At 46.0% G+C, this 23,156-nt stretch overlaps 1 protein-coding gene across 1 annotated transcript; it reads left to right on the top strand.

Annotated features, from left to right (window-relative positions):
• The first annotated feature begins 4,083 nt into the window (after nucleotides 1-4,083).
• On the top strand, nucleotides 4,084-17,157 carry LOC129340690 (keratin, type I cytoskeletal 17-like). Its single transcript, XM_054995623.1, has 9 exons — nucleotides 4,084-4,361; nucleotides 6,157-6,285; nucleotides 7,417-7,499; nucleotides 9,315-9,471; nucleotides 11,252-11,413; nucleotides 13,353-13,478; nucleotides 14,712-14,920; nucleotides 15,861-15,889; nucleotides 16,939-17,157. Exons 1-9 carry the CDS (start codon nucleotides 4,107-4,109, stop codon nucleotides 17,034-17,036), a joined length of 1,248 nt encoding a protein of 415 aa, XP_054851598.1. The 5' UTR covers nucleotides 4,084-4,106; the 3' UTR covers nucleotides 17,037-17,157.
• Nucleotides 17,158-23,156: the final 5,999 nt, after the last annotated feature.

Raw genomic sequence — 23,156 nt, 5'->3', positions numbered from 1 at the left:
AGGCCTTAAGGCATATAGAAGCAAAAAAATTAACTCGAACTCAAAGACTCCAGCTGGTGCAGATGGTGGCTGCTCAGTTATTATCAGGGACTAGGTATAGCATGCACATTACTCCCATTCTGCAGTCACTCCATTGGCTAACTGTCATTTACTGGGCCCAATTCAAGGTTTTGGCTATCCTATAAAAAGCTCTGGATGGCCTTGGTCCCTCATATCTGCAGGAACACCCTATGATCCACCTTGGCAGCTTCACTTAGCTCAGTTGGGTGTTCTGCAGGTGCCACTCTGCGAATGGGCAAAATCAACAGCTGTCCCTACACATGCATTCTCCTTTGTGGCCCTCACCTTATGGAACAGCCTGCCTGATGAGGTTTGGCAGGCTGCTGTTCACCTGGCTTTCCACAATCTATGCAGAACTGAATTATTCAGAAGGGTTTTTTTACAAGGGTCAGAGGGCAGTAATGAAAGGAACTGGTTCAGAAGATGCTTTGGAAAAGGGATAGGGACTGTAGACTCTTCTACTGTGTACTGTTTGTTGCTGTAAGTACGCTTCCACTAGGTAGTGTCCACATCATTTGATATGTCATGTTTAATTGTTTATGCTTTGTCAGGTTTCTGCTTGTTTTCAAATTACAGCAATCCAAGCCCTATTGCATTCTTTATTGGATGTCCTAGCTATTGATCATATTGACTTACACTTTCTCAATGAGGAAGGCGGACTATAAATAAATAAATAAATAAATAAATAGGCAGAACCCTACCCTTCTCTGTTCTTTATAAATAAATAAATAAATAGGCAGAACCCTACCCTTCTCTGTTCTTTCCTTCAGGGTACGTAAAAGGAAAACAGCATCTTGTGAAACACACTTCATCACTTATGCGGCAGCTGGATAGTTTTGCTTTGTTACTTACAAGTGTAGACCTCCAGGGGAAAATAACTTCATACACCACGGTTGTTCCTTTCTTTGGTTACTTATTAATGAGACCTGCAAAAAATTTTCAGAGAAGTTAGGAAGGCAGGGTAAATGCCTTTGAATGTAATGTGCATGAGCTAAGCATCCCATTGAAAGCTCTGCCATACAGATACCAGCTTGCGTGTCTGACTTACCACTAATTCAGCAAGCAATTGCCAGGCAAAAGCCTATTTCTGCACAACTCTCCTTTATTGCCTTCCCCACTTGTTCCTCTTAATTGCATTCATCCCCCCCATTTAAAAGATATGGCGATGTGTGTTTGTTGGGTATTTTATAGCTGGAGGGGCATGTCAGCTCAGTGGAATAGTTGCCGCAGTCTGTTCACTTAACAGTACATGGGATTTTACAGCAGAAAGAGAAAGATCACTTCCTCAAGGCATTTAGAGTCTACATTTCTACAGTTATGGAAAGAAAAAAGTAGGAGGAAAAGGAGAGGTAAGAGCAATGAGATCTCTTCACAAGCAGACTTCATTAAATTAACATGACAGTTAATTCTTGATTGGTCCTTTGGAAGTTCCATCGTAATGTAATGACGTTAAGTAACGTAATGACGTAAACAAATAAAAAATAATTTGTGGCTCAGCTTCAGGTCTGCTCTGGATTAAAACATTTGCAGAGCACAATCTTTGCCCCTTATAGGCTAAATGAGAATGGCATTTGTTGTATTACTGTAAGCCTACTGCACTTTCAGGATGTAGTTTGGAATGTGTTGTTGGAACTATTCATACCTGGAATTTTCCATGGTATTTCTTTTATGTTCATGAATCCATAAGCACAATAAATTCCAGGCACTGGAAAATTCCTGCTAGTTGTGTTGATGTTTCCAGAAGCCCCTCCCCCAATTCTATTATGCTTTAACCGTAGAACCATCCATGTATTTCATGTGAACTATCCCTAGTTTCAACATTCCTCACTCTAGTCTCTCTACACAAGACATGTTACATGGGACACTCAAGTGTAGGGAGACGCAATATTAGCCAGAGAGTGTACTTTAAAAAGACACCGCTGGTGGAGTTCACTCCTCAGAGGGTTTGTTAATTTTATCTTCGCTTCCCCGAAGGCTCTGTCAATTTCACCTCTCTATATGTGGGTAGTTTAAAATGACAGAGCCTGCAGAGATAGCCAGGAAGCGTTCTTTAAAAAGGCAAGAGCCAGTGGAGATTGCTCCAGAGAGGGTCTGTTAATTTCATCTTTGCCTCCCCAAAGGCTCTGCCGATTTCACTTCTTCCTGGAGGCGAAGATGAAATTAACAAACCCTCTGAGGAGCGATCTCCACCAGCTCTGTCTTTTAAAACTATGTTTCCCGGTTAACGTTGCATCTTCATAGAACAGCCAAAATGCCGAAGACCCCTTTTACCCAATTCAAAGGTAGAATTTTTAACAAAATCCTCTGCCTTTGGTAAAGGCAGCTCTCTTCATATCTCTGCTTGTAGAACTGGAATGTTGTGGTCTGAATTGTATAGCTTAGTTGGAGTGGCCTAAGGAGTAGATAGCCCTGCTTTCTGCAATGGGCTGATTTAGGGCCAATTTTCATGTCACCATTAATGCCCTTAATAAGTGTTGCCCTGGAACATCACAACATGCAGAAGCCAGAGAGAATATTCCTGATGTCTACAACTAGTATAAGACTCCCTCCATTGACCTGACAGCCCTACCCAAATCTGCAATGCTTTATGGATTCTGGCCCTTACAAGTCTATGGACATGTGTATCATTGAACTGTTCTGTGTATCAGCAATAAAATAGGATTGCCGTGCAAAGCATGAACTGTTCTTAATCCAAAAGGCACCACAGTGTCCGCTGCCAGTGTTAAACGCAACTGAAAGAAGTTTTTTAAAAACCATAGTGGAATTTCTTGGTTTTTCAAAAGAACGTTTACACTGAATTCTTCATGCCATCAAGAGGAAAATTAGTAGATGAATCCCCACTTGTGAGAATAAACTATTTTTGTAGCTAATTCTCACTCTCACTTCTGCATGGGTCAAACTACCATTGTTTTCTGATTTTGGTTTGTGGTTTTGAAGAATGTAACCTTTGTTTCCTTAAATGAAATAGGAACGGAGGATGCAGTTAAATAAAAACAGCACAGAAGTTACAGTCAGTACCTAGACACTTTTCCTCAGGGAAACAGCATTAACAGTAGATTTTGCAGCTCTAAAGTAAGAGCTGTGCTACCATCAATCAAGGGTAAATGCTAAGAGCATGTATTTAAAAAGGAAAAGTTGGAACTGCACAGTGACTGTAATTCACACACATCATGTGCACTGCTGCGACACACCTGTGCATTTTCCTTCTGTGTGCATACACATGCTTTGTTGCTTAGAGTCATATTGCATGATATTTAGCAGCTTTCACAGAGAGAGAATCCGCAAAACTGCGAATTTGACAGTTCTCATGCCAAAGATTGCTAAATTCAAACTAACATAATACAACTTCTGCATGATCTGAATTTTAGAACTGCACAAATGTTCCTTTAGAACCACACATCTCCTCGCCCCCCAAACTCCACTTTTTGTGCCTGGTTTTACATTAAAAACAAAGTTCTGTAATGCTACATTAGCAAAGACATGTCCTGCACCCACTAAGAGGAATGAAAATCCTTGGAGGGATAAACATGTAATGGATATATGAAGCTACACCTTAAACATTTCTGTTTAGAGCAGGAATACGTCTGACTGGCTTCATTCTTCTTGAACAGTTTCCTTCGGTCTGTTGTTCTCACAGATTCAAATCAGCAATATTCCCCAACCCCCGCCCAGCATACATCCGTTTTCCATATCTTCTTGGTATGATCTGGAGACTGGAGGAAATGGGACACTGGACATTTCGTCTGGGTTATCTTGGCATCCATCTGGCACTGACAAATTTCCCAAGATCCAAATCTAATCAGTGGTTGTCGCAATGGCCTTGTGAATTTGCCTCGGGAAAGAGAGGAGGAAAAAAACCCTTACTTTGAGCTAAGTTTCCAAAACAAATGCTCTTCTTGTTGAATGTCCATATGAAGAACAAGATGATCCAGTGGGGGAGAGGGCTGGAGTTAGTCCTGCCTCTCAGCTCACCTATATAAGGGCATTCTTCAAGGTTTTTATTGCTGACTTTTCTTTCGGCATCGCCTTCTGCAGCTGCGGGAACCATGACTGCTTTCTCCAGCCGGAGCCGGTCCTTCTCAGGAGGTGTCCAGGGACCCAGAGGAGGAAGCTTGCTGGCCTTAGCAGGATCTCAGTCAATGTCAAATGTCTTCGGGGGGAGTGGGATTACTAGTGGCTTCTTGTCTCTTGCCAAGGATGGGCTAATGCGGCGTTATGGGCAGGAGACCAACATCCTTGATATTAATGAAAAAGGTACCATGCAGAATTTGAATGACCGTCTTGCAGCCTACCTGGAAAGGGTGAGTGTGACCCAGCTGAGAAAGCGAGCAGGTATGGGCTGGCGTGAAGTCCAGTAACAGTTTATTGGTGGTACTGCAGTACCACCAGAAGCTATACGTTTTAATAGTTATCTTTTAAAAAAATAACTCAACCTTTAACTTCTTAGAATGTGCTCTCAGAATGGTGTGAAAAGGAATGAGGAAATGCTTAATTTTGAAAGAGACATTACGGCTTGGCTCTGTGTTGGGAACTTTGCGTGTGTGGGGACAAGATGATCAGTGAGGAGGAAAAGGCATTCTTGACATGCTCCAGAACACCTTGATTATATCATTTATAACATCAATTTTTTTCCAACATATCCAAATTAAAAGAACATTTCTAAACATTTCTCTCCATGTGTCAACTTTAGAAGCTTGTATATGCACATGGATTGCTCACAAGGAAATGGCATCTTATGTATCTTCTAACATATATCAAACTGGCAGAAGTGTTATTATGTCACCCACTTGCCTGGAATCCATCTATACTGTAGGACAGGTTATTCAAAGTACGATGCAACAGAAGCGTTCTTGACGCTTAATTCTGAAAGAGATGAGTTATGGCTTATGCAGGGGTGGAAGTTACACTGCTACAATAGCCCTTCTTCCTAACCTTAGAGGTGCCAGGGCAAAGGCACTTCATACATGCTCAGAGGAACTCTCCTCAACTGCTCTTCAAATTCCAGTGCTGAATTCAGAAGAGTCCACGTGAGCGTTCCTTCAGTCTACTGATGTGAGGTGGGCGGGGTTTTGGTGATCAGGAACATATCCTTCCTGTTTATTGAAGAAAAATTCATAAGCGTGCCTCCTTTGGAAACAGAATTGGAAGGAACCTCTTTTCTTTTTGCTCGGGAGCTTGTGTGAACTGGCAGGTCACTACTGGTTTACTTAGTACAAAATTAGGTGAAATTTGTTAAATGGGTGGAAGAACTTTTCAGTTTAGGGATTTATAAAATTATGCATAGGGTAGAGAGGACAGAGAACTTTTTCTCTCTCCCACGATGCTAGAACTTGAGAGCATCCAATGAAGCTGATGGACAGTAGATTCAAGGCAGACAAAAGAAAATACTTCTTTGCATGTGGAGCGATTAAGATGTGGAATTCAGTGGCAGAGGAAGTATTGATGGCCAGAGGCATAGACTGTTTTAAAAGGGGATTAGTCGTGGAAGATAGATTGATCAGTGGCTACTAGTCATGGTGAATGAAGGGAACCTCCACATTCAGAGGCAGTCAGCCTCTGACTACCAGTGTCAGGAGGCAACTTCAGGATAAGGCCTCAACCTCTATGCCCTGCCTGATCCTCCGTAGTAACTGGTTGGCCACTGTATGAGACAGGATGCTCGACTAGATGGACCACTGGTCTGATCCCGTGAGGCTCTTATGTTCTTATAAAGTTTTGGAAGTGACTTTAGGAGCTTGAGATGGAAAATCCACAAGGCTCCCTTCCAGTTCATTAACATGGGCACAATCAATTCAGTGGTGTGTGTAGTGTTGACCTTTCCAGTGGTTTTTTCTCCAGTATTCCAGATGATGAATCTGACTGTTAGTCTGTCTCTCTGGTTAAAATTTGCCAGCACCTCCCGCTCTTCCTGCAGTGGCCACCTCTGGCTGTGTGAAAAGACGCTAATGTGCAAAAAGGGAAACCAGCTCCAGTGGCTCCCTCTAGTGGTCGTGTTTCAAACTTACATTGCAAAGCATGTCCTCTGCTACTTCAACTGCAACCTCCCTTCTTTTGATCACCTCCTCACCCAGTTTAACTCTCTGTTCCATATGTCAGGTGCGATCTCTGGAGGACTCCAACAGGGATCTGGAACAACATATCCGGGAGACCTATGCCAAGCGAGCATCGACGGGGCCTCCTGACCTGAGTGGGTATTTCAGCACTGCTTCTGAGCTGAGAGCTAAGGTAAATCAGAATTATTCATCACGAGGCACTGGAATTTTTATTCCGTTCTGGCCTGCTGAGTGCCTGTTCCTTCCACTTAGGCCCCCCACAGATAGAAACACCACGTGGGGCCTCATGAAACTGCACAATTAACATTTCCTTGGGAAGATTTATGGCAGGGGTCAGCATTTTTTATAATCAACAAGCCCAACTACATTAAAATACAGAGTAAGAGATCCACAAGCAGCTGATATAAGAAAGCCCATCAGCATGACTGGAAACAAGCAACTTAACATTAGTGATAACTTTCATGTTGATTAATAACCCATAAAGTTTTCATAACCTCTCCACTGGTTGTTGCAAGTCCTGTATTAGGAAGTGGCAGACACTTTAGATGTCTAAATAAGTCATAAATATACACAGGAGCACCCTCTGTGGCTGTTTTAGTGCACCAACATAAGCCTGAGCATCGATCACGCTTGGATTATGGGCAACTATTCACCTCTATCATTCCCCTTTCCGTAAAGACTCTCTAAGAAGACCGTCAGTCCCATAATGTTCTTTGCCTGACATTCCCTTCCCTTCCCTTCACATCCTGGTCATTCTAGCATTCCTCCAATATACCTTAATTGAAGATATGCTTTTCTTTTTCAAAGAGCCGTGCTTGGTTCTGCGCCAAGCCATACGGCTACGAAGTGGTGGTAATGATAGCTTCCAGTGGTGTTTTTAAATGGAACGGTACATTGTCAGTTACTGATTCTGATTTTTTTTTTTTGCAACCTGAGTTTCTATTTGTGAAGATTCCAATAAATGATCATGTACCAGATTGTGTGTTTGTAGATGTGTGTGTGTGTGTATCAGTTATGCAAAGCCAAAAAAACAAACAGAATGACAATACCCACCTGAAGAATAATTCTAAAGATGGTTTATTCGTCAGATATCTGTAGAAGCTGGTTCTTCAGGAGATGGCCATGGTGCTTATTTGATACCCCCCCACTAGCGCCGTGTGCTGCTGGTATACAAATTAGCTGAATAGAGTTCTGCTGCATGGCAACCTCCAGATTCCCCTGCCAAGTTCACTGTCCTGTGTGAGAGCCAATTTGTGACAAACGGTCCTCTTTCCTCTCTCTCTCTCTCTCTCTCTCTCTGTAGATCCAAGAAGAGGCCTTAAGAAATGCCGGGCTGCTCCTTCAGATTGATAACGCCAAACTGGCCGCTGATGATTTCAGAGTGAAGTAAGGCCTCTTGTCATAGCCTTCCCCCTCCTTGGGATTATAAATACAGTATTTCAAGAGTGGAACCTGTGAGAAGAAACGTGGGAGGGGAAACCCCATGCTGCCACCAGCCTTGGGTGCCCCCCTCCCCGGCTCTGCTTCCCTGTCTTTTGTCCTCCCTTCCTCCCCTCTGGTTCTGGCTCCACTTTGCCTTTACTCTCTCGCACTGCCCCTTTATCCCCTCTAACGCCACTTTCCTCCCTCTTCACCACTTCCTCCTCCTCTTCCTCCAAGAGCCATTTTGAGTAATTATGGCAACTTAACTGTGCACATGCAGACGTTGCTCTTACTATTTAGGTATTGTTTTAAACACAAATTAATCCCCCCCCCTTTAACAAATGTGAGTGTCCCCCTGAGTTTACAGATAGGATTGCCAGGAGTCCCATTCTCATCCAGACAATCTGGTACTTGCTTGGACTGTCCAGGAGAAACGGAATCAAAATACTGGACACCTGTGAGGGAAAGGGGCACCAGTGTGGCTTGGAGTGCCACAGTGGGTCAGCTCAGGCAGGCTCCAGCTGGCGCAGCACTCAGCCAGCGGGAGAGGCTCCGTGGCGTGGGGTGCCATGCTGGTGCTGGCCCGCTTCCTCGACAAGAGCACGGCCTATCAGGAGGACCCACCAGGCCACTGCCTCTGCCTCCCACTCCACTGCAAGGCCATGCTTAAGCTGGGTGCCGACCTCTTGGGCCTCATGGATGCCAGCCCCACGGCCCCTCGTTCCGTCACTCGCTTGCCTGCCCAGCCCACCCACCCTGCTTCTTGTGCACTGGAGGAGTGGCCAGCCCGCCCACCTGCACCCTGCTTCCTTGCCTTGCAAATTGTGGCTGTGGAAGCAGTGGCCCTCTGGGGCTGGATAGGCAGATACTTCTCAGGAGGGTGAGTGCAAGGGAGCACGCCACAGCCGGGCCCTCAGAAAGCGGAGCCCAGCCCCCTGCAAAAGCTGCCCAGGTAGCTGGAGGCGGTGGATGACATCATTTCTGGAAGTGATGTCATTGCACGGGCCCAGGAGTACGTGCTCACGTTTTGCACATGCATGAAGAAATCTAATCCTGTAACTCTGGTATTTTTTATTATATTACCTGCCAAATTTATTTACAGAACCCAACATTATAATCAAGGTTAGGACTGTTGAGTGGACTTCTTGACTCACGTGACTTCTTTGGGGGGCAGGGTTGCTACCGACTTTCTTATTTGTTTAGTTAGATATTTCTGTCTAGGGGTGCCAGGTGGGAGTGTGCCTAGTACCTACACCCATGTCATTGGCCGATGACATCACTTCTGGTGTGACCCAGAAATGATGGTGTTGCACAAGGACCAATTATTTGTTCAATTGCAATTTGGACCAAGGAGGGAATGTGACCATCAGCCACATCTTTACAGAGAAGACGTAATGTTTTGCTTTCATCTGCCACCAGTGAAATTGTGTGGATAGTGCAATGATCAGCAGCACGGCACGCGGATAACAAGAAATCGCGGAACGGTCAGGGCACTGAGGCTCTTGGCTCCCAAAGGTTTATACTACAATACAGTCTTTAAGGTTCTCCAAGACTCTCTGTTATTTTAAAAACCAAAAGGCGGCAGATCTATTTAGAATTGCTACTTTCCTGCCCTGAGGCCTGTATGCTGCACTCCAGTTTGCTATTAAAACAGCCGCTACAATTTGGGCCTGAGTCGTCATCATCACCCTGCATTCCACCTGGTTTAGTGATCTTTGAGAACTGTGGCTGGGAATGTGCTATCCAGACTGCTTTGTCCCTGTTTCCCCTGCCCCTCAGGCTGGAATCAGAGCTGGCGGTGCGTCTGTCTGTGGAGGGGGACCTCGGAGGCTTGCGCAAGGCCCTGGAAGAGCTCAACGCAAGCCGAGCTAGCCTGCAGGTGCAAGTGGACAACCTCCAGGAGGAGCTGGCTTTCCTCAAGAGGAACCACCAGGAGGTGAGAGGGGGACTGTGGGAGGGCTTCGTGACCTGCGGGTCAGGTGGAGACTTGCTGGAAGTTCTTGGCTGCTCAGTTTCACTCACGGATGCTTGATGTTAGATTATTACTTATACTGTAGTAATTTATTTTTTCTCTTCTTGGATCTAATGTTTTAGGGTCTTAGTTTTCATCTCAAGACTGTAGGGGCAGGGCACAAAATCAAAGGGGCAGGCTATTTTGTACTTGGCCAGAGGAGAGTCCTTTCTCTTGGACCTGCTACCATGACCCCCAGGGTCCACCCCTGAGCCATCAGACATAGCCAGATTTTGCCCTTGGCCCTCCTGGTGCTGTCATCTGCCTCCACCAGGTACCACTAGATGCCATCCCTGCCTCCCTGGGTTCCCCCTCCCAATCTGCCAGGTACCAGCCCTTGTCTCCCAGATTCCTTGTCTGGTCTGATGCTGCAAAGATCTGGCAACCCTCTCCTGTGGATATTGCGACAGTTTGGGAGTAGAATGTGACACATCTATGATTTTGGGCAGATAGAGTTTGGCAGAGGGTCCTTTTACAAAGCCAGCAGTATCCTCCATTTTACCTGATTCAATGCAGAGGACTAGGCGGTTGCCACGAACTTTTTTCCTCAGCATGACTGCAAATCAGCTGAAAACCAGCCATAGATAAATCCTCATTTGAACTGTCTCTGTGAGCAGCAGGAAATCAGAGGACCAGGGGGGGGGGTTGTTTATTTATTTTTATACCCAGTCTTTTCTTTCCAATGGGGACTCAAAGTGGCTTACATCATTTCCCCCCTCGCCTCCATTTTATTTAATGAGGGAACAAGCCTGAGTGGGCGTCCCTTTATTTTAGGCCTCTGGGTTCAAAACTCAAAGGGCCGGGTTATGCTGGGAGGCCATGAGGGAAACAGAGCAAGATGCCCCCTTTGCTTTATAAATATTTACTATTTAGTCAGACATTTATACTAAATGAATGGAAACAGTGGGACTTTCCAAGGGGTTGGTTACAGGCACACTGTAGAAGGTCACCCTGAGTAAATCGTCACCAGTATCCCCCTTATTTAAGAGCCCCATGGTGCAGAGTGGTAAGCTGCAGTACTGCTTACCACCTGAGTTCGATCCTGGCAGAAACCGGGTTCAAGTAGCCGGCTCAAGGTTGACTCAGCCTTCCATCCTTCTGAGGTCGGTTAAATGAGTACCCAGTTTCCTGGGGGTAAAGTGTAGATGACTGGGGAAGGCAATGGCAAACCACCCCGTAACAAAAGTCTTCCAAGAAAACGTTGTGATGCGACGTCCTCCCATGGGTCAGTAATGACTTGGTTCTTGCACAGGGGGACTGCCTTTACATTTTTACCTACCTATCCCCTTTATTTATTCTTATCTCCCACCTCTCTGTACAGTTTCATAAATGGTTATATGAAAAGGCATAGGCAACTGGAGGTTTTTCTTAAAAATCTGTACTATTTGTGGCAGGCTGTTGGGGATGCAGAGGGCTGGAAGCTAAAGAATAAGAAAATACACAAATATGCATTTGTTTCAAAAGTACTTTCGAATGTGGTAGGCAAATGTTCCCTTGGAATTGGTCAAGGAACGTGGGGGCCACATCACAGGAACCATTCAGAAGTGGGCTATGGAAGCTTCTCGGCTGCTGCGCAACTGAATTTAACACAACTCTGAAAACGTTGGGGGCGTGGCATTGATGTCCATCTCTATCCAGCTCTGCCCCTCATGACTTCTGCTGGAGCTCCCCTGCGTACAGAGCAATCCCGCTTTTTTCCTTGTAGGAAGTCGGCTCACTCCAGGGACGGCTGGGGGGCACCATCAATGTGGAAGTGGACTCCATGCCTGGCATCGACCTGCAGAAAATCCTGGCTGAGATCCGCGACCAGTATGAGGAAGTCATGGAAAAGAACCGCCAGGAAGCTGAGGCACTGCACAAGGCCCAGGTTTGGGGAAAGCTTAGCAAAGCAAGATGTGCCGAAGGGGGAGAGAGCCATTGGTCAGCATTAACAGGATCATGTGCATTGGGGGTTGTGCGGGAGGAGAAAAGAATGTTGTTTTAGAAAAAGGCTTTGTGTTACCATGATAGCCTCACATTAATAACCTTCGATTTATATACCGTCCTGCAGGATTACTTAACTACCACTCAGAGTGGTTTACAAAGTGTGTTATTATCCTCATAACAATCACCCTGTGAGGTAGGTAGGGCTGAGAGAGTTCTGAGAGAACTGTGACTGACCCAAGGTCACCCAGCTGGCTTCAAGCAGAGGAGTGGGGAATCAAACCCAGTTCTCCAGATTAGAGTCCTGCCACTCTTAACCACTACACCAAACGGACTCTCAGTTGCTTGCAACGTAGTTACGTCCTTTAGCTGCTCTCTGATTCTGCTTTTTTTGGTCAATGCCTGGAGATTAATGCTGTTTAGTTATACCATTAACATATATTCACCCCCCAATTCCCCTTTTTTCCTGTTTCTGTTAATTTTTCCTTGCCATCTGTATCAAACTTGTGGGCCAAAGGACGGCAGTGCTCTGATCTCTTCCGAGAAATGAAGGGCAAAATGCACTGTGCATCTCTTAAGCCGTAGTGCAGAGCTCAGCTTTAAAGCTGAGCCAAGCCAAATCTCTGTTGCCCTGCTCCTTCTATACAGCTCAGCTCCACAGGCAGGATTGTCTCCATTCTCTGCAGCCCATAGCAACATGGATGTGGATTGTGTTAGAAGAGGAGAATTTGTTGCTGTTCCTTTCCTCAGGTTTCAGAGGGGGACAAACCAAAGAGACAGAAAGATAGAGAGGCCAGGACATCTGTTTACTGCTCTGACTATCCTTTGATGTGCAGATTGCTATTCTCAGGACTTCCTCCTCGTGACATCCTTCTCTTCCTGGCTTTGTCACACTTCTCTCCCTTCTCTCCATCTTGCAACCATGGATGCAGGACTTGTCCTGCCATCCATGTCCATCCTTAGGCTAAAGAAGTAGATAGAAATCTATCCTCCTTTCCTAGCAGAGTATGGAGCTCCTATAATAAAGTACTCTTATTTCCTTTCTAAACATAAGCAAGTGTAAGTTGCTTATTTTCTCTCTTACCCTCACATCAGCCCGCACACCAGCTCCAACCACCTATCACTTTTCTCTACAACTGATATTACTCAGCTAAGGTCCAACTATGGATTCCTTTTAAATAGGTTTCCCAGGCCCAGTGTATGCTCCTTTTAATAGGTGGATGGGACTAATCCCTTTGGAGGGACTACACAGGATTACTTGTTCCCTGGCACAGAGGGAAAGCACTGGGATCCAGGATCCTTCCCTGGAGTATGGGTCTCATATAAGTCCAATAGACGGGAGTAGCTCTTGGTGAGGTTCTGAAGTCTGCTCCGGATGCAGATACCTGGCAGGGAGGTTGATATTCTGCATTTCTGCAAAGGTGTTTGGCAGGTGCTGAGCATTCAAAGAGCTTTTTGTCTCTCCATCTGTCCCCTCCCCCGTTTCCTGCCCCACAAATGTCTTGCCCTTTCAGATGTAGAGAAAAGCTTAATAATTGTCGGATGGTGCCTACTGCCTTGTGGAAATTTCAGATTTGGGAACACAAGGCAGTCCTTTCATGAGCCCAGGGAGTAGGGTAGGGAATGCCTTGTTTGCAAAAACCTGCAAGGCTCCTTTCGACTGGCAGGAGCAAAACAAATGATATGAAGCAAACACCTGGCCAGTGCATTCAGATGTGCACAGCCTATTCAGGTCGCAGCAGGGCCCAGGGTAGAAGGCAGCGGGTGGGTGGGGGAATCGGCTCAGAATACGGAATGACCTTGGTGCAGAATTTGGGCTATTGCTCTGGGAAGGGCAGCAGACCGAGAGCTCCCTTCTCTCTCTCTCTCTCTCTCTCTTGCAGTGTGATGCCATCAGCCGGGAGGTTGCGATCAGCACTGAAGCCCTCCAGGCCGCTCAGATGAAGATCATGGAGCTGAAACGGCTGCTCCAGGCCTTGGAAATCGAGCTCCAGTCGCTCCGCAGCACGGTCAGGAGCAGGCAACAACTTATGCATCTTGGGGGTGGGGCAGACCCAATGCTGGGATTCTGTCTCTGGAAAGCCCAGATTGAAAAAGAACCTCAATGACCCAGTGCATGGGACTGGGACCATGGCATGATTTGGATCTGAACCTTTAACCCGATGGTAGGGGTGGGATGGAGCCCTTTCCTCCCACATCTTTTTCCTAATCTAAAATAGCCCCTGGGGGCTGCTGTTTATCCCGTTGGGGAGACACAGGAGTACAGGTATGAATACCAGTGTGTTTGCTCCAACTGAGCCATTTATATTGGGAAAATGGCATGTGTGGGCAGAAGGCTACCCACCCACCACCCCCTTGTGCCACGGTCCCAATCCAAATTGGGCCCCCATGCAACTAATAACTCAGTTTATCAACGTGTATTGCATTCTGGAAATGGAATTTCCAGTGTCTTGTCTGGTTTGGTTTTGTAGAGTCAAGATGAATAATCCCCACATTTGCAAAAATCAGCTTCTATACACAAGAGGCAGAGGAATCTGGGGTTACACAAGCACAGAGTTTGGTGATGGGCAGAGAATTCAGCATTTTCATTTTAAAAAGCCTCTTAATTTAGTTTTTACTGGCCAAGGTAATCACAGCAGTAGTCTTTAGTAACAATTTTTATTCCCTTATACACCCCCAGGATGAGAGGCACTCTCCGATGAAGAGTTAGGTAGAATCAGCCCAAGGTATTTTATTGCACCCCCTCCCAAAGGGGTTAGAGGTGCATGGCAGAACACTTGATTTACATGCAGATGGCCATTGGTTCCATCTCTGACATCCCCTGTTAATGGATCTCAGGTCATTTAGGAACCACAGCCAGACACAGCAAACTGCAGCAATCTGGGACCAGTGGGTTTGTCTCAGTTCTGAGACATTCTGGCCATTTTAATACACTCAAGCATCCACAGTGTGTGATTCCCTTGAGACGTCGCAAAGTTATATTTTAAACCAACATTGAGGACTAGAACCTTGAAAACTAAATGGTATATGAAAAGAAAGCAGTTCTGGGACTTAAGAAGCAGGGCAACACGAGCATCTTGCCTCCTTAGTTTGAACATGCATGTCTCCAGCATGGCTCCCTCCACAGGCCTGTAAGGCTACCGTGATTCTTCCTCCATCTATTCTCCCCCTTCAAAAAACTCTGACAAGCATTGCTAAGCATCTCCTTGGTAGCTTCACACAGTATCCCTCTTCCTTTCCAGAAAGTGGCCCTGGAGGGTACCTTGGCTGAGACTGAATCCCGCTACGGAATGGAGCTGTCTCAGCTGCGTGATCTTGTCGCTGCCAGAGAGGCTGAGCTTCTGCAGCTGCGATCGGACGCCCAGAACCAAGCTGAAGATCACAAACGGCTGATGGACATCAAGACCAGACTAGAGCAGGAGATCGCCACTTACCGGCGTCTGCTTGAAGGGTGAGCAAAGGGTGTGGGGTGTGGGCAGGCATGGACTGCCCCACTGGCTTGCGTAAGAAACAACAATAATAGGCTTATTGGAGATTGAAAGCATTCCACTTACATTATTTTAGGAATGCTTAACTACAACCCTGGCATGTTGATCTATACTGCAGTCCCCGTATTGCAGATGGCAGCGAAGGCACAAACAGGTTCCCCCACCTTCCTCAATACTTGGAGGTTCTGCTCTGTTGCTTGAGTCATGCTTTAGTCATCCTGTTTAATGGCTGTGGCTTCCTCCACTGAGGAATCCTGGGAAGTGCAGATCATGTGGGTGAGCTTTCTCAGGCTTGGAATAAAAGTTGGAAGGGATCAAAAGGCCACTTAGATCACAAGGCAGGACATTTCCTGACCAGTTCTCACCATCTTGCAAATCAGCATATGGAATTGAGGACATAGGTGTGCCATAGACCCCAAAAGGTGTCCTTCCTGGACGATGGCTGTAGATGATGCACGTGAGCAAACCAAGCCATACACTACCAGAGAGTTGCAATGCCTTTATTTTCTAGGCAGGTGCATCAGCAGCAAATCCTTCCCCAAAGTTGCAAAAAATAGTGGTGGCATATGGAATAGCAGTCCAGCAGGTGTGGCACTGTCCATCATCCACCAGACTCTTCCCACTGAAGCAGGCCTGAGAAAGCACAAGGTGAACTAGGCAATACGATCTAGAAGAAAAGTCGTTCCCCCCAATAGTATTTTGGTAAAAAGTAGAAACCGTGGTTGCTAAACTGGTTGGAATATAGTTTATGTTTGTAATATGGACGTGGGCGTATATTTTTGTGTGGGAGGGCTCCAGGTAGTGATGTGTGTGTGTATATATATCATGAATTCAGTTTTTGTTTCAGGAGCTTCCAAAGCTTGTGGGTCTTTAACTGATCCAATGTTCTTTCACTCCCTTTAGATCAGAAGCTGAACCGCCGCACACCCCAGGTACTTTGGGATACTTATAACTGGCATGTATAATAATCAATATATCTAATTCTCAGCATGGCCAAATATGTTGGTACTTAAACAGGGAGTCCGGAGCCATGAACAGATAGTTGTTTCTACACATCAAAAGCTGATGTGTACAGAAAAATCTGAAATCTTAAACAAAAAAAATTGAAGGAACCCTCCAAAATTATAGAAGGAGTACCCACAGCTTTAAGAAACAAATGTCCTCACTGGTTGTTGCTAGGCAACCACAACAATATTTGCAGCCTTCAAACCTTTCTGCCAATAAAAAAGCAGGGGGAGGGAACAGGACCCTTCCCAGGACTGCTTTGGCCTTTGAGGGAGGATTCAACAGCACCAGGCCCAGCAGCAACCACTGGATGACGTGCTACCACCTGACTTTGCATGATTCACCCAGGCCCAGCAGCCACCCCATGAAAGTCAATGTGGAGTAGTGGTTAGAGTTCAGACTACAATCCAGAGACCCAGGTTCAAATCCCCATTCTGCTGTGGAAGCTCACTGGGTCATCTGGGGCCAGTAACATATTCTCAGCCTAACCTACCTCATAGGGTTTTTGTGAAGATAAAATGGTTCAGATGAGAATGATGTAACCTGCTTTTAGTCTTCGTTGGGGACAAAGGTGGGGGTATACATGAGATAATAAATATATCTGAAGACAGAGGAGTGGATAATGTTAGGTTGGCTGATGGGTACAAAGGTGCAAAGGAAAGAAGGAAGCAGGAAAGGGGGATAGGGTTGCCTGTGATCTTCCCCCATGTGCATGAAGCTTGCATGTGCTTCCAGCAGGCACAATGACATCACTTCTGGGAAGCTTCATGCGCAGGGGAGAGGATCACAGGCAGTGATGTCACTGGACCTGGCAGTGGGCGTGCTCCTGCCCTTCACAGGGGCCAGTTTTATTGGCCTGCACCATGGCACCCACAAGCACCGTGTTGAGGACTGAGCACTCACTAACCACTCCCCAGCATCGTGGATATTGCACAGTCATTTCCCCAGACCCATTGTCCTGTCTCTCTCCTTACAGAGCCCTCTGCAAGCCGCCGGGTGAAGACCCTTATTGAAGAACTGGTGGATGGCAAGGTGGTCTCATCTCGTGTGGAGGAAGTGGAGCACAAGCTTTGAAAGATACTGGGCAGAAGAAGCGTTGGCAGAGGTGATTGTGGTGCATTCTGTTCCATGCCAAGGGCCTTGGACTGCCAATAAAGGAACTGCCAATAAAACAGTTTTGCTCTCATTTCTGAGAAATAGAAAAGAGTCCAGCAGCACCTTTACGACTAACCAACTTTACTGTAGCATAAGCTTTCGAGAACCACAGTTCTCTTTGTTAGATGCATCTGACGAAGAAAACTGCATCTGACGAAGAGAACTGTGGCTCTCGAAAGCTTATGCTACAGTAAAGTTGGTTAGTCTTAAAGGTGCTGCTGGACTCTTTTCTATTTTGCTACTACAGACTAACACGGCTAACTCCTCTGGATTTCTGAGAAAGGCCCTGAGCTTCAAATTTTCCAGTGAATCCCTGAGATTTAGATACCTCCATGGTCTCTCAGCCTATTGACTTAATGCCCTTCTTTTTATGTCTGGTCCCCACCCATTCTCTTACAATCAATGGCACAATCTCCTTGCATTAATCCTACAGTATAAAGTTCACACTTCCTTAATTGTTGGGATGGAATCTTTCATCATAGACATCTCCTGATTTAATCACTTTTTGCCAGTTGATGGCAGTAGAAGCTGCATAATCTACCTACTCCAATTCTTTACCAAGCTTGTTTTGAGGATGCGAGGTGGGGCGGCACTGGTAGGAAATAGTTAAAAGTAAATAACAGGAGGGAATAAACTGCCTAGGGTAAAAAGCCTTTTGGTTTGGGGGGCGAGGGTGGGGAGACAGCCAGGAGTCCCATGGCATCTTTAACAGTGCAATGGTAAGCAGAGATCGATGGACTTAAACGTCAGTGGATTTAAAAGGTTGAAACTCTGTTTAGGATTGCACTGTAGTACACTTACTGAAGCATCAGTAAATGGTCCACTGTTGTCCAGTCCTGTCCATTCCCTGTTTTTAAACCATCCAGAATGCTAAAAGAATTAGTGCAGGCTAGCAAACTTGTGTGACCCAGATTCACAATTAACTAGATGAAACAAAAAGGCAGAATTGGAAGTCTTGCAATTTTGCACATTCCAGCATTCCATACAATGCAAGGGAGAGGTGTGTGTATTGTAATTTCATGCTTGCCAAACAGCCTTGTGCTGTTCCATGTATGGCCACAATGTGGCAGTGCAGCCTGCATGATGAGGGATGGGGTAGAGGATGGAAGGCCAAGGAGGTGTACCATGGACAGTTCACCAGCTAGGGGTGCCCTAGGACAAGGAATGCAGGGAGCCAGCCACCTCCACCCTGGAGCAAGTGAAAGAGCTCAGAGATGTTGGTGGAGGCAGGGTAATGCCAGTCTGCATCTGAAAGAGCTGCCAGCCTCTCTGACTTGGAAAGGAGTAGGACAGAAAAACACACTCCTCCCCTCCGTAAACGGTGCCTATTATGCTGGGATGTCAGTCCCCAGTGATGCCACCTCCACCTCCACCAGTGTGGTAAACAGGGCTTTTTTTCAGCAGGAACGCAGTGGAATGGAGTTCCAGAACCTCTTGAAAATGGTCACATGGCTGGTGGCCCCGCCCCCTGAGCGACGCGGAGGGCAATCTAAACTCCCCTCTGTCTGGAGATCAGGGAGCGGGGCCACTGGCCATGTGACCATTTTTGCGGAGGGCAATTTAAACTTTTTAAAAACTCCCCCCTTGTTCCAGCTGACCCAAATGACATCATTGTGCGGTCTTGAGTTCCACCACCTCTTTTCCCAGAAAAAAAGCCCTGGTGGTGAAGGAAGTGAAATTGTCAGAGGAAATGCTGCTCTCCTGTGAACCTATCTGGGCACAATCGGGGCCGGAAAAGAGCAGGGCCAAGGGAGAGGGGCGGGGGCCCATGCAACAGACTCCCTCCCAATTGATGTGTGCCTCTTTCTCTGGCTTCGAATAATAATCAGGGGTTTCTTTCTTTGTTTTGCTGTTGAGGTTGATTTTCAACTCTAACAGGCATTTTATGCTTCTGTATTATAACTGGAATCCATTCCGAAACCATTTTGAGGATTTTCTGATAAGTGGAAAAGTGCATTTCTAAAATAAATACAATGATTTTTAATGGCCACACATTGCCTTGATCCCAAAATGGGATTTTTTTTTGAGGGAGGGGGGATGCCAGGTAAATGCTCTGTCATGCTTTATTTAGGTTGCAATGTTATGCACATTTTATTAGGGAGTCAGTCCCACTGTCTTCAATCGCATTCACTTCCAAGAAAATGCCCATACAAACATGATGTGAAAGCAACTGGTGACAATTCTGGTACCACAAACCTGACACAAAACAAGAAAGTGAGCATTAAGCCTGTGAAATGAGTACAACTAGAAGAGGTGGACAAGGCTTTGTGTGCTGTTCACTGCTACAATCACACCACTTAAATGCAGACATAATAATCATGCAAAATAAGCAACTCTGTATGCAAATTTTTACACATTGCAGAATTCAGCCGGCAGAAATTGTATCTTCTATACAGGTCCAGAATAGATGCAGCTGCCAGCATGACTTTAGTGCTGGCAGAATCTTGTTGAACAATATTCTGGGCAACACATCAGTTGCTGAACTATACTTTCTCTCCTGCCAGAAGCAAGCAAAGACCCACATACACACATAAGCACACACTGTATCTTCCACTGCTGCTCTACCATTTGAGCATTATTCTAGAAGTCATATTTCCTCCTCTAGCTCGCCTGCCTTCCTGTAGTCAACAGGTCATTGGGTGGTGGTGGGGAGGTCTCTCTTTCTCTTGTCTAAATACCTGATGATACTTCGAATTCATCTCACTTTAACAAGAGTGAAAATGGCTCACATTTATGGTAGAAGGGAACATTCTTTTGTGTCCAACCATTAAGGAAGGGAGAATAGAATCATTCCAGACATGGGAGATATTCCAATCAAGTCTGCATTTGTGTTTTAAATCCAATGCTGTGCACTGAAAAAAATTGCCGATAGGTATTGGAAACTCAAGAGGTTGCACATTCGTTCTGTTCACAATGCATGTTTTCAACCTTTACTAACTGACTTGGGTCGTTTTGTAATACCTGGTAAAATTTGTCAATTTAATCTATGATTGTGGTCACACAGTAGTGAAAGAAAGGCATGCAACGTGTGCTCACATCTCTTGGTGGCCTGCATACTCAAGGCCAAAGACTGGACACTGAGAACACAGCCTAGTATTGACCCCTGGTCAGTGCCTACACCAGGATTTTTGGTGCTCTCAAGCAAGGCATTCTCAGTCGAATCCCTTAATCTGAAAGAGGTGGAGTGTCCAAATGGATAATCCTCTCCCCCTGGCTTTGACCTTCTGATGAAATGCCATGTTGTTAAGACAGTGGCCAGACTGGTTCTTGGCCAGTCTTGCAGATGCCCAAACTCATCACTCTCCGGAGCTTGCCTTGCCTGCTAAGAAGCCTCAGTTGCAAGCCCTAGAGGGTTCCTGCTTGTGCTGTTTTCTGCTGAGAAGCCCAGACAGAAAAGTAAAGACGGCTTGGAGGCAGTTGCCAGCCCTCCTAGCTAAATCTCTGGCAACAGTCTTGAATATGATGCCTATTACAGAACTAGCTGTAGTTGGTTGCATTGCGCTTTTGATTGCACAAGGCAAGGGGGGCTAGTTACTCTTGGGCCCCATGTAGCTCTCTTGCTTGGCATTCTCCTGTTGCTCCTGGCCCTGACAGTAGCACATATCAAACGCCGGCTAGGGTTGCCAGCCTCCAGGTGGTGGCTGGAGATCTCTTGGAATTACAACTGATCTCCAGGCAACAGAGATCAGTTCCTCTAAAAAAATGGTTGCTTTGGAGAGTGAACACTATGGAATTATACCAGTCATTTCTGTCCTGAAACCCTGTCTTCACCAGGCTTCACTCCCCCCCCCCCCCAATCTCCAGGAATTTCACAACTTGGAGCTGGCAACCGTAACACCAGCAGACCCTGGGCCATAAATTCATGGTTCCACAAACACCACCAAGGGCAGCACACTGTCCCACTGAGAAGGGCACAGCAATCTCGCCACTCTGCCCCCTTCCTTACCCAGGAGCATCAGCCATGTGATGTTGGATGAGAGCAGCTGATTTCTCCCTCATTGCCTGCTATCGGGGCCTTTTATCCCCCTTCTCCTGGCCCCGCCCAATTCCTGCCTCCCTTAGCTTACTCCTGACCGGGTTGCCCCTTTCTCTCAAGGACACCATAGGGAGGTAATGCTGGCTGTTATCCCTCCTGTCTGCTTCCTGCCTTCCCTCTGCTGTGCCACTGCCTCCCTTAGGGCAGCCCCCGTGCTCCCCCTTTCTCCCCATAGCCACTGGCTTCAGGCTTGTGCAAACAAATAGTGAACAGATGAGTGATAGTTTACTTCTGAATCATAATCTTAGCCCTGGGGTCAAAGAACAGGGGATGGCCACCATTTTCATGCTGTGCTTGTGAGTACAGAGGTATCTGGCTGGAAGTTTGATAGGGTTGCCTGCTCCAAGATAGAAAATTCCTGGAGATTTTTGGGGTGGACCTTAGGGGTGGTAGGGGTTGGGCAGGGGAGGTACCTCAGTGAGATATAATGATGTAGAGTCCACCCTCTAAAGTGGCCATTTTCTGCAGGGGAGCTGGTCTCTGGCCTGGAGATCAGTCATAATTCCAGGAGATCTTCCAGTCCCACCTGGAGGCGGACAGCGACAACCCTAATGTATCAACAGAGAAATGTAAGAATAGCCCTCCTAGATCAGACCTCAGGTCCGTCTAGGCCAGCGTTTGTTTTCGCCCAAGAACTTGCCCTGAAGGGCCAACAAACAAGACAGAGAGCCCAAGATGCTTCCCCTGATGTCGCCTCCTAGCCAGGAGGTATTCAGAGGCTGATGGCCTCTTTCAGTTATCAGTCGTGGCTAGCAGTAGCCACTGATAGACCTCCATGAATTTGTCCGATCCCCTTTTAAAGTAATTTGTGCCCACGGCCACCACTACATCCGCAGGCAGTGAATTCCACAACTAAATTACATACTATGTGAAAGTGAAAAATAACTTTTGTTTTTTGTGAATCTATTGCCCATGAACTTCCACCGGTGCTCCTTTTACACCCTGAATTCTAGTATTATTCATATCCCCTTGCCAAGAACCGTCACTGTTTCCATGAATGAATAAAACATCCGAAGCAACTGGGCTATAAATGGTAAAGAAATATGTATTTAACAGTCATGGTTTCCAAAATTCCTCAGCAAGGCTTGCCACCCATTGGAATTCTACATCCATGCTTCCTATTCTCTTTTCTCCTGCGAGGAAAACTTTTTTCATGCAGGATAAATCAATTTAATCTATCAAAGGCATAAGGAGATATTAAGATTATGAGGTATTCTATCTCTACAGTCATGTTGACACAATTGTGTTTTGATATTTAGACAAGAAACCAATCCACACCCTAGATAGAACTCCTACCATTGGTGCTAGCAGCAGCCAACTTTCAAAAAGAACAATACTGAAAGGGGTGCGATTGCAAATTGGTATGACAGGCAATCATGACAACAGGCAAGGTGTCCACATAATGGTAAAGCACATCTAAGCTGAGCTATACTTCTTGAAAAATAGTTAACCATTTTTGCTATATGTAGCCCTATGGAGCCCTATGGCACAGAGTGGTAAGCTGCAATATTGCAGCCCAAGGTCTACTCACGATCTGAGTTCGATCCTGGCGGAAGCCGGGTTCAGATAGCCGGCTCAAGGTTGACACAGCCTTCCATCCTTCTGAGGTCGGTAAAATGAGTACCTGGTTTCCTGGGGGTAAAGTGTAGATGACTGGGGAAGGCAATGGCAAACCACCCTGTAAAAAGTCTGCCAAGAAAACGTCATGATGCGACGTTCCCCCATGGGTCAGTAATGACTTGGTGCTTGCACCTTTACCTACCTTAGCCATCAAAACCTTATGGCAAAGAATCCTGTAGATTTTGCTCTGTTTTCATATACTGGTAAAAAACAGACCAAATTTCACTTTCTGGTAGGGTTGGGCCTAGTGGTAGAGCATTGGCTTTGCACAAATAATATCCCAGATTCAGTTGCCACCATTTCCATTTTTTTAAAATAAGGATTAGGTAGGAGGTGAGGTTAAAAAAAATTCCGCTGATGCCAGGCTCAGTAGACAATACTGA

Source organism: Eublepharis macularius, chromosome 12, assembly GCF_028583425.1.
Source record: "Eublepharis macularius isolate TG4126 chromosome 12, MPM_Emac_v1.0, whole genome shotgun sequence".
Classification (NCBI taxonomy): Eukaryota; Metazoa; Chordata; class Lepidosauria; order Squamata; family Eublepharidae; genus Eublepharis; species Eublepharis macularius.
This window is presented reverse-complemented; position numbering and strand designations above follow the sequence as displayed.

Coding starts and splice junctions, on each gene's coding strand:
- LOC129340690 (XM_054995623.1), top strand. CDS start 4,107: ATGACTGCTTTCTCCAGCCGGAGCCGGTCCTTCTCAGGAGGTGTCCAG. Junction 7,500..9,314: donor GCTGATGATTTCAGAGTGAA/GTAAGGCCTCTT, acceptor CCTGCCCCTCAG/GCTGGAATCAGAGCTGGCGG. Junction 9,472..11,251: donor TCAAGAGGAACCACCAGGAG/GTGAGAGGGGGA, acceptor TTTTCCTTGTAG/GAAGTCGGCTCACTCCAGGG.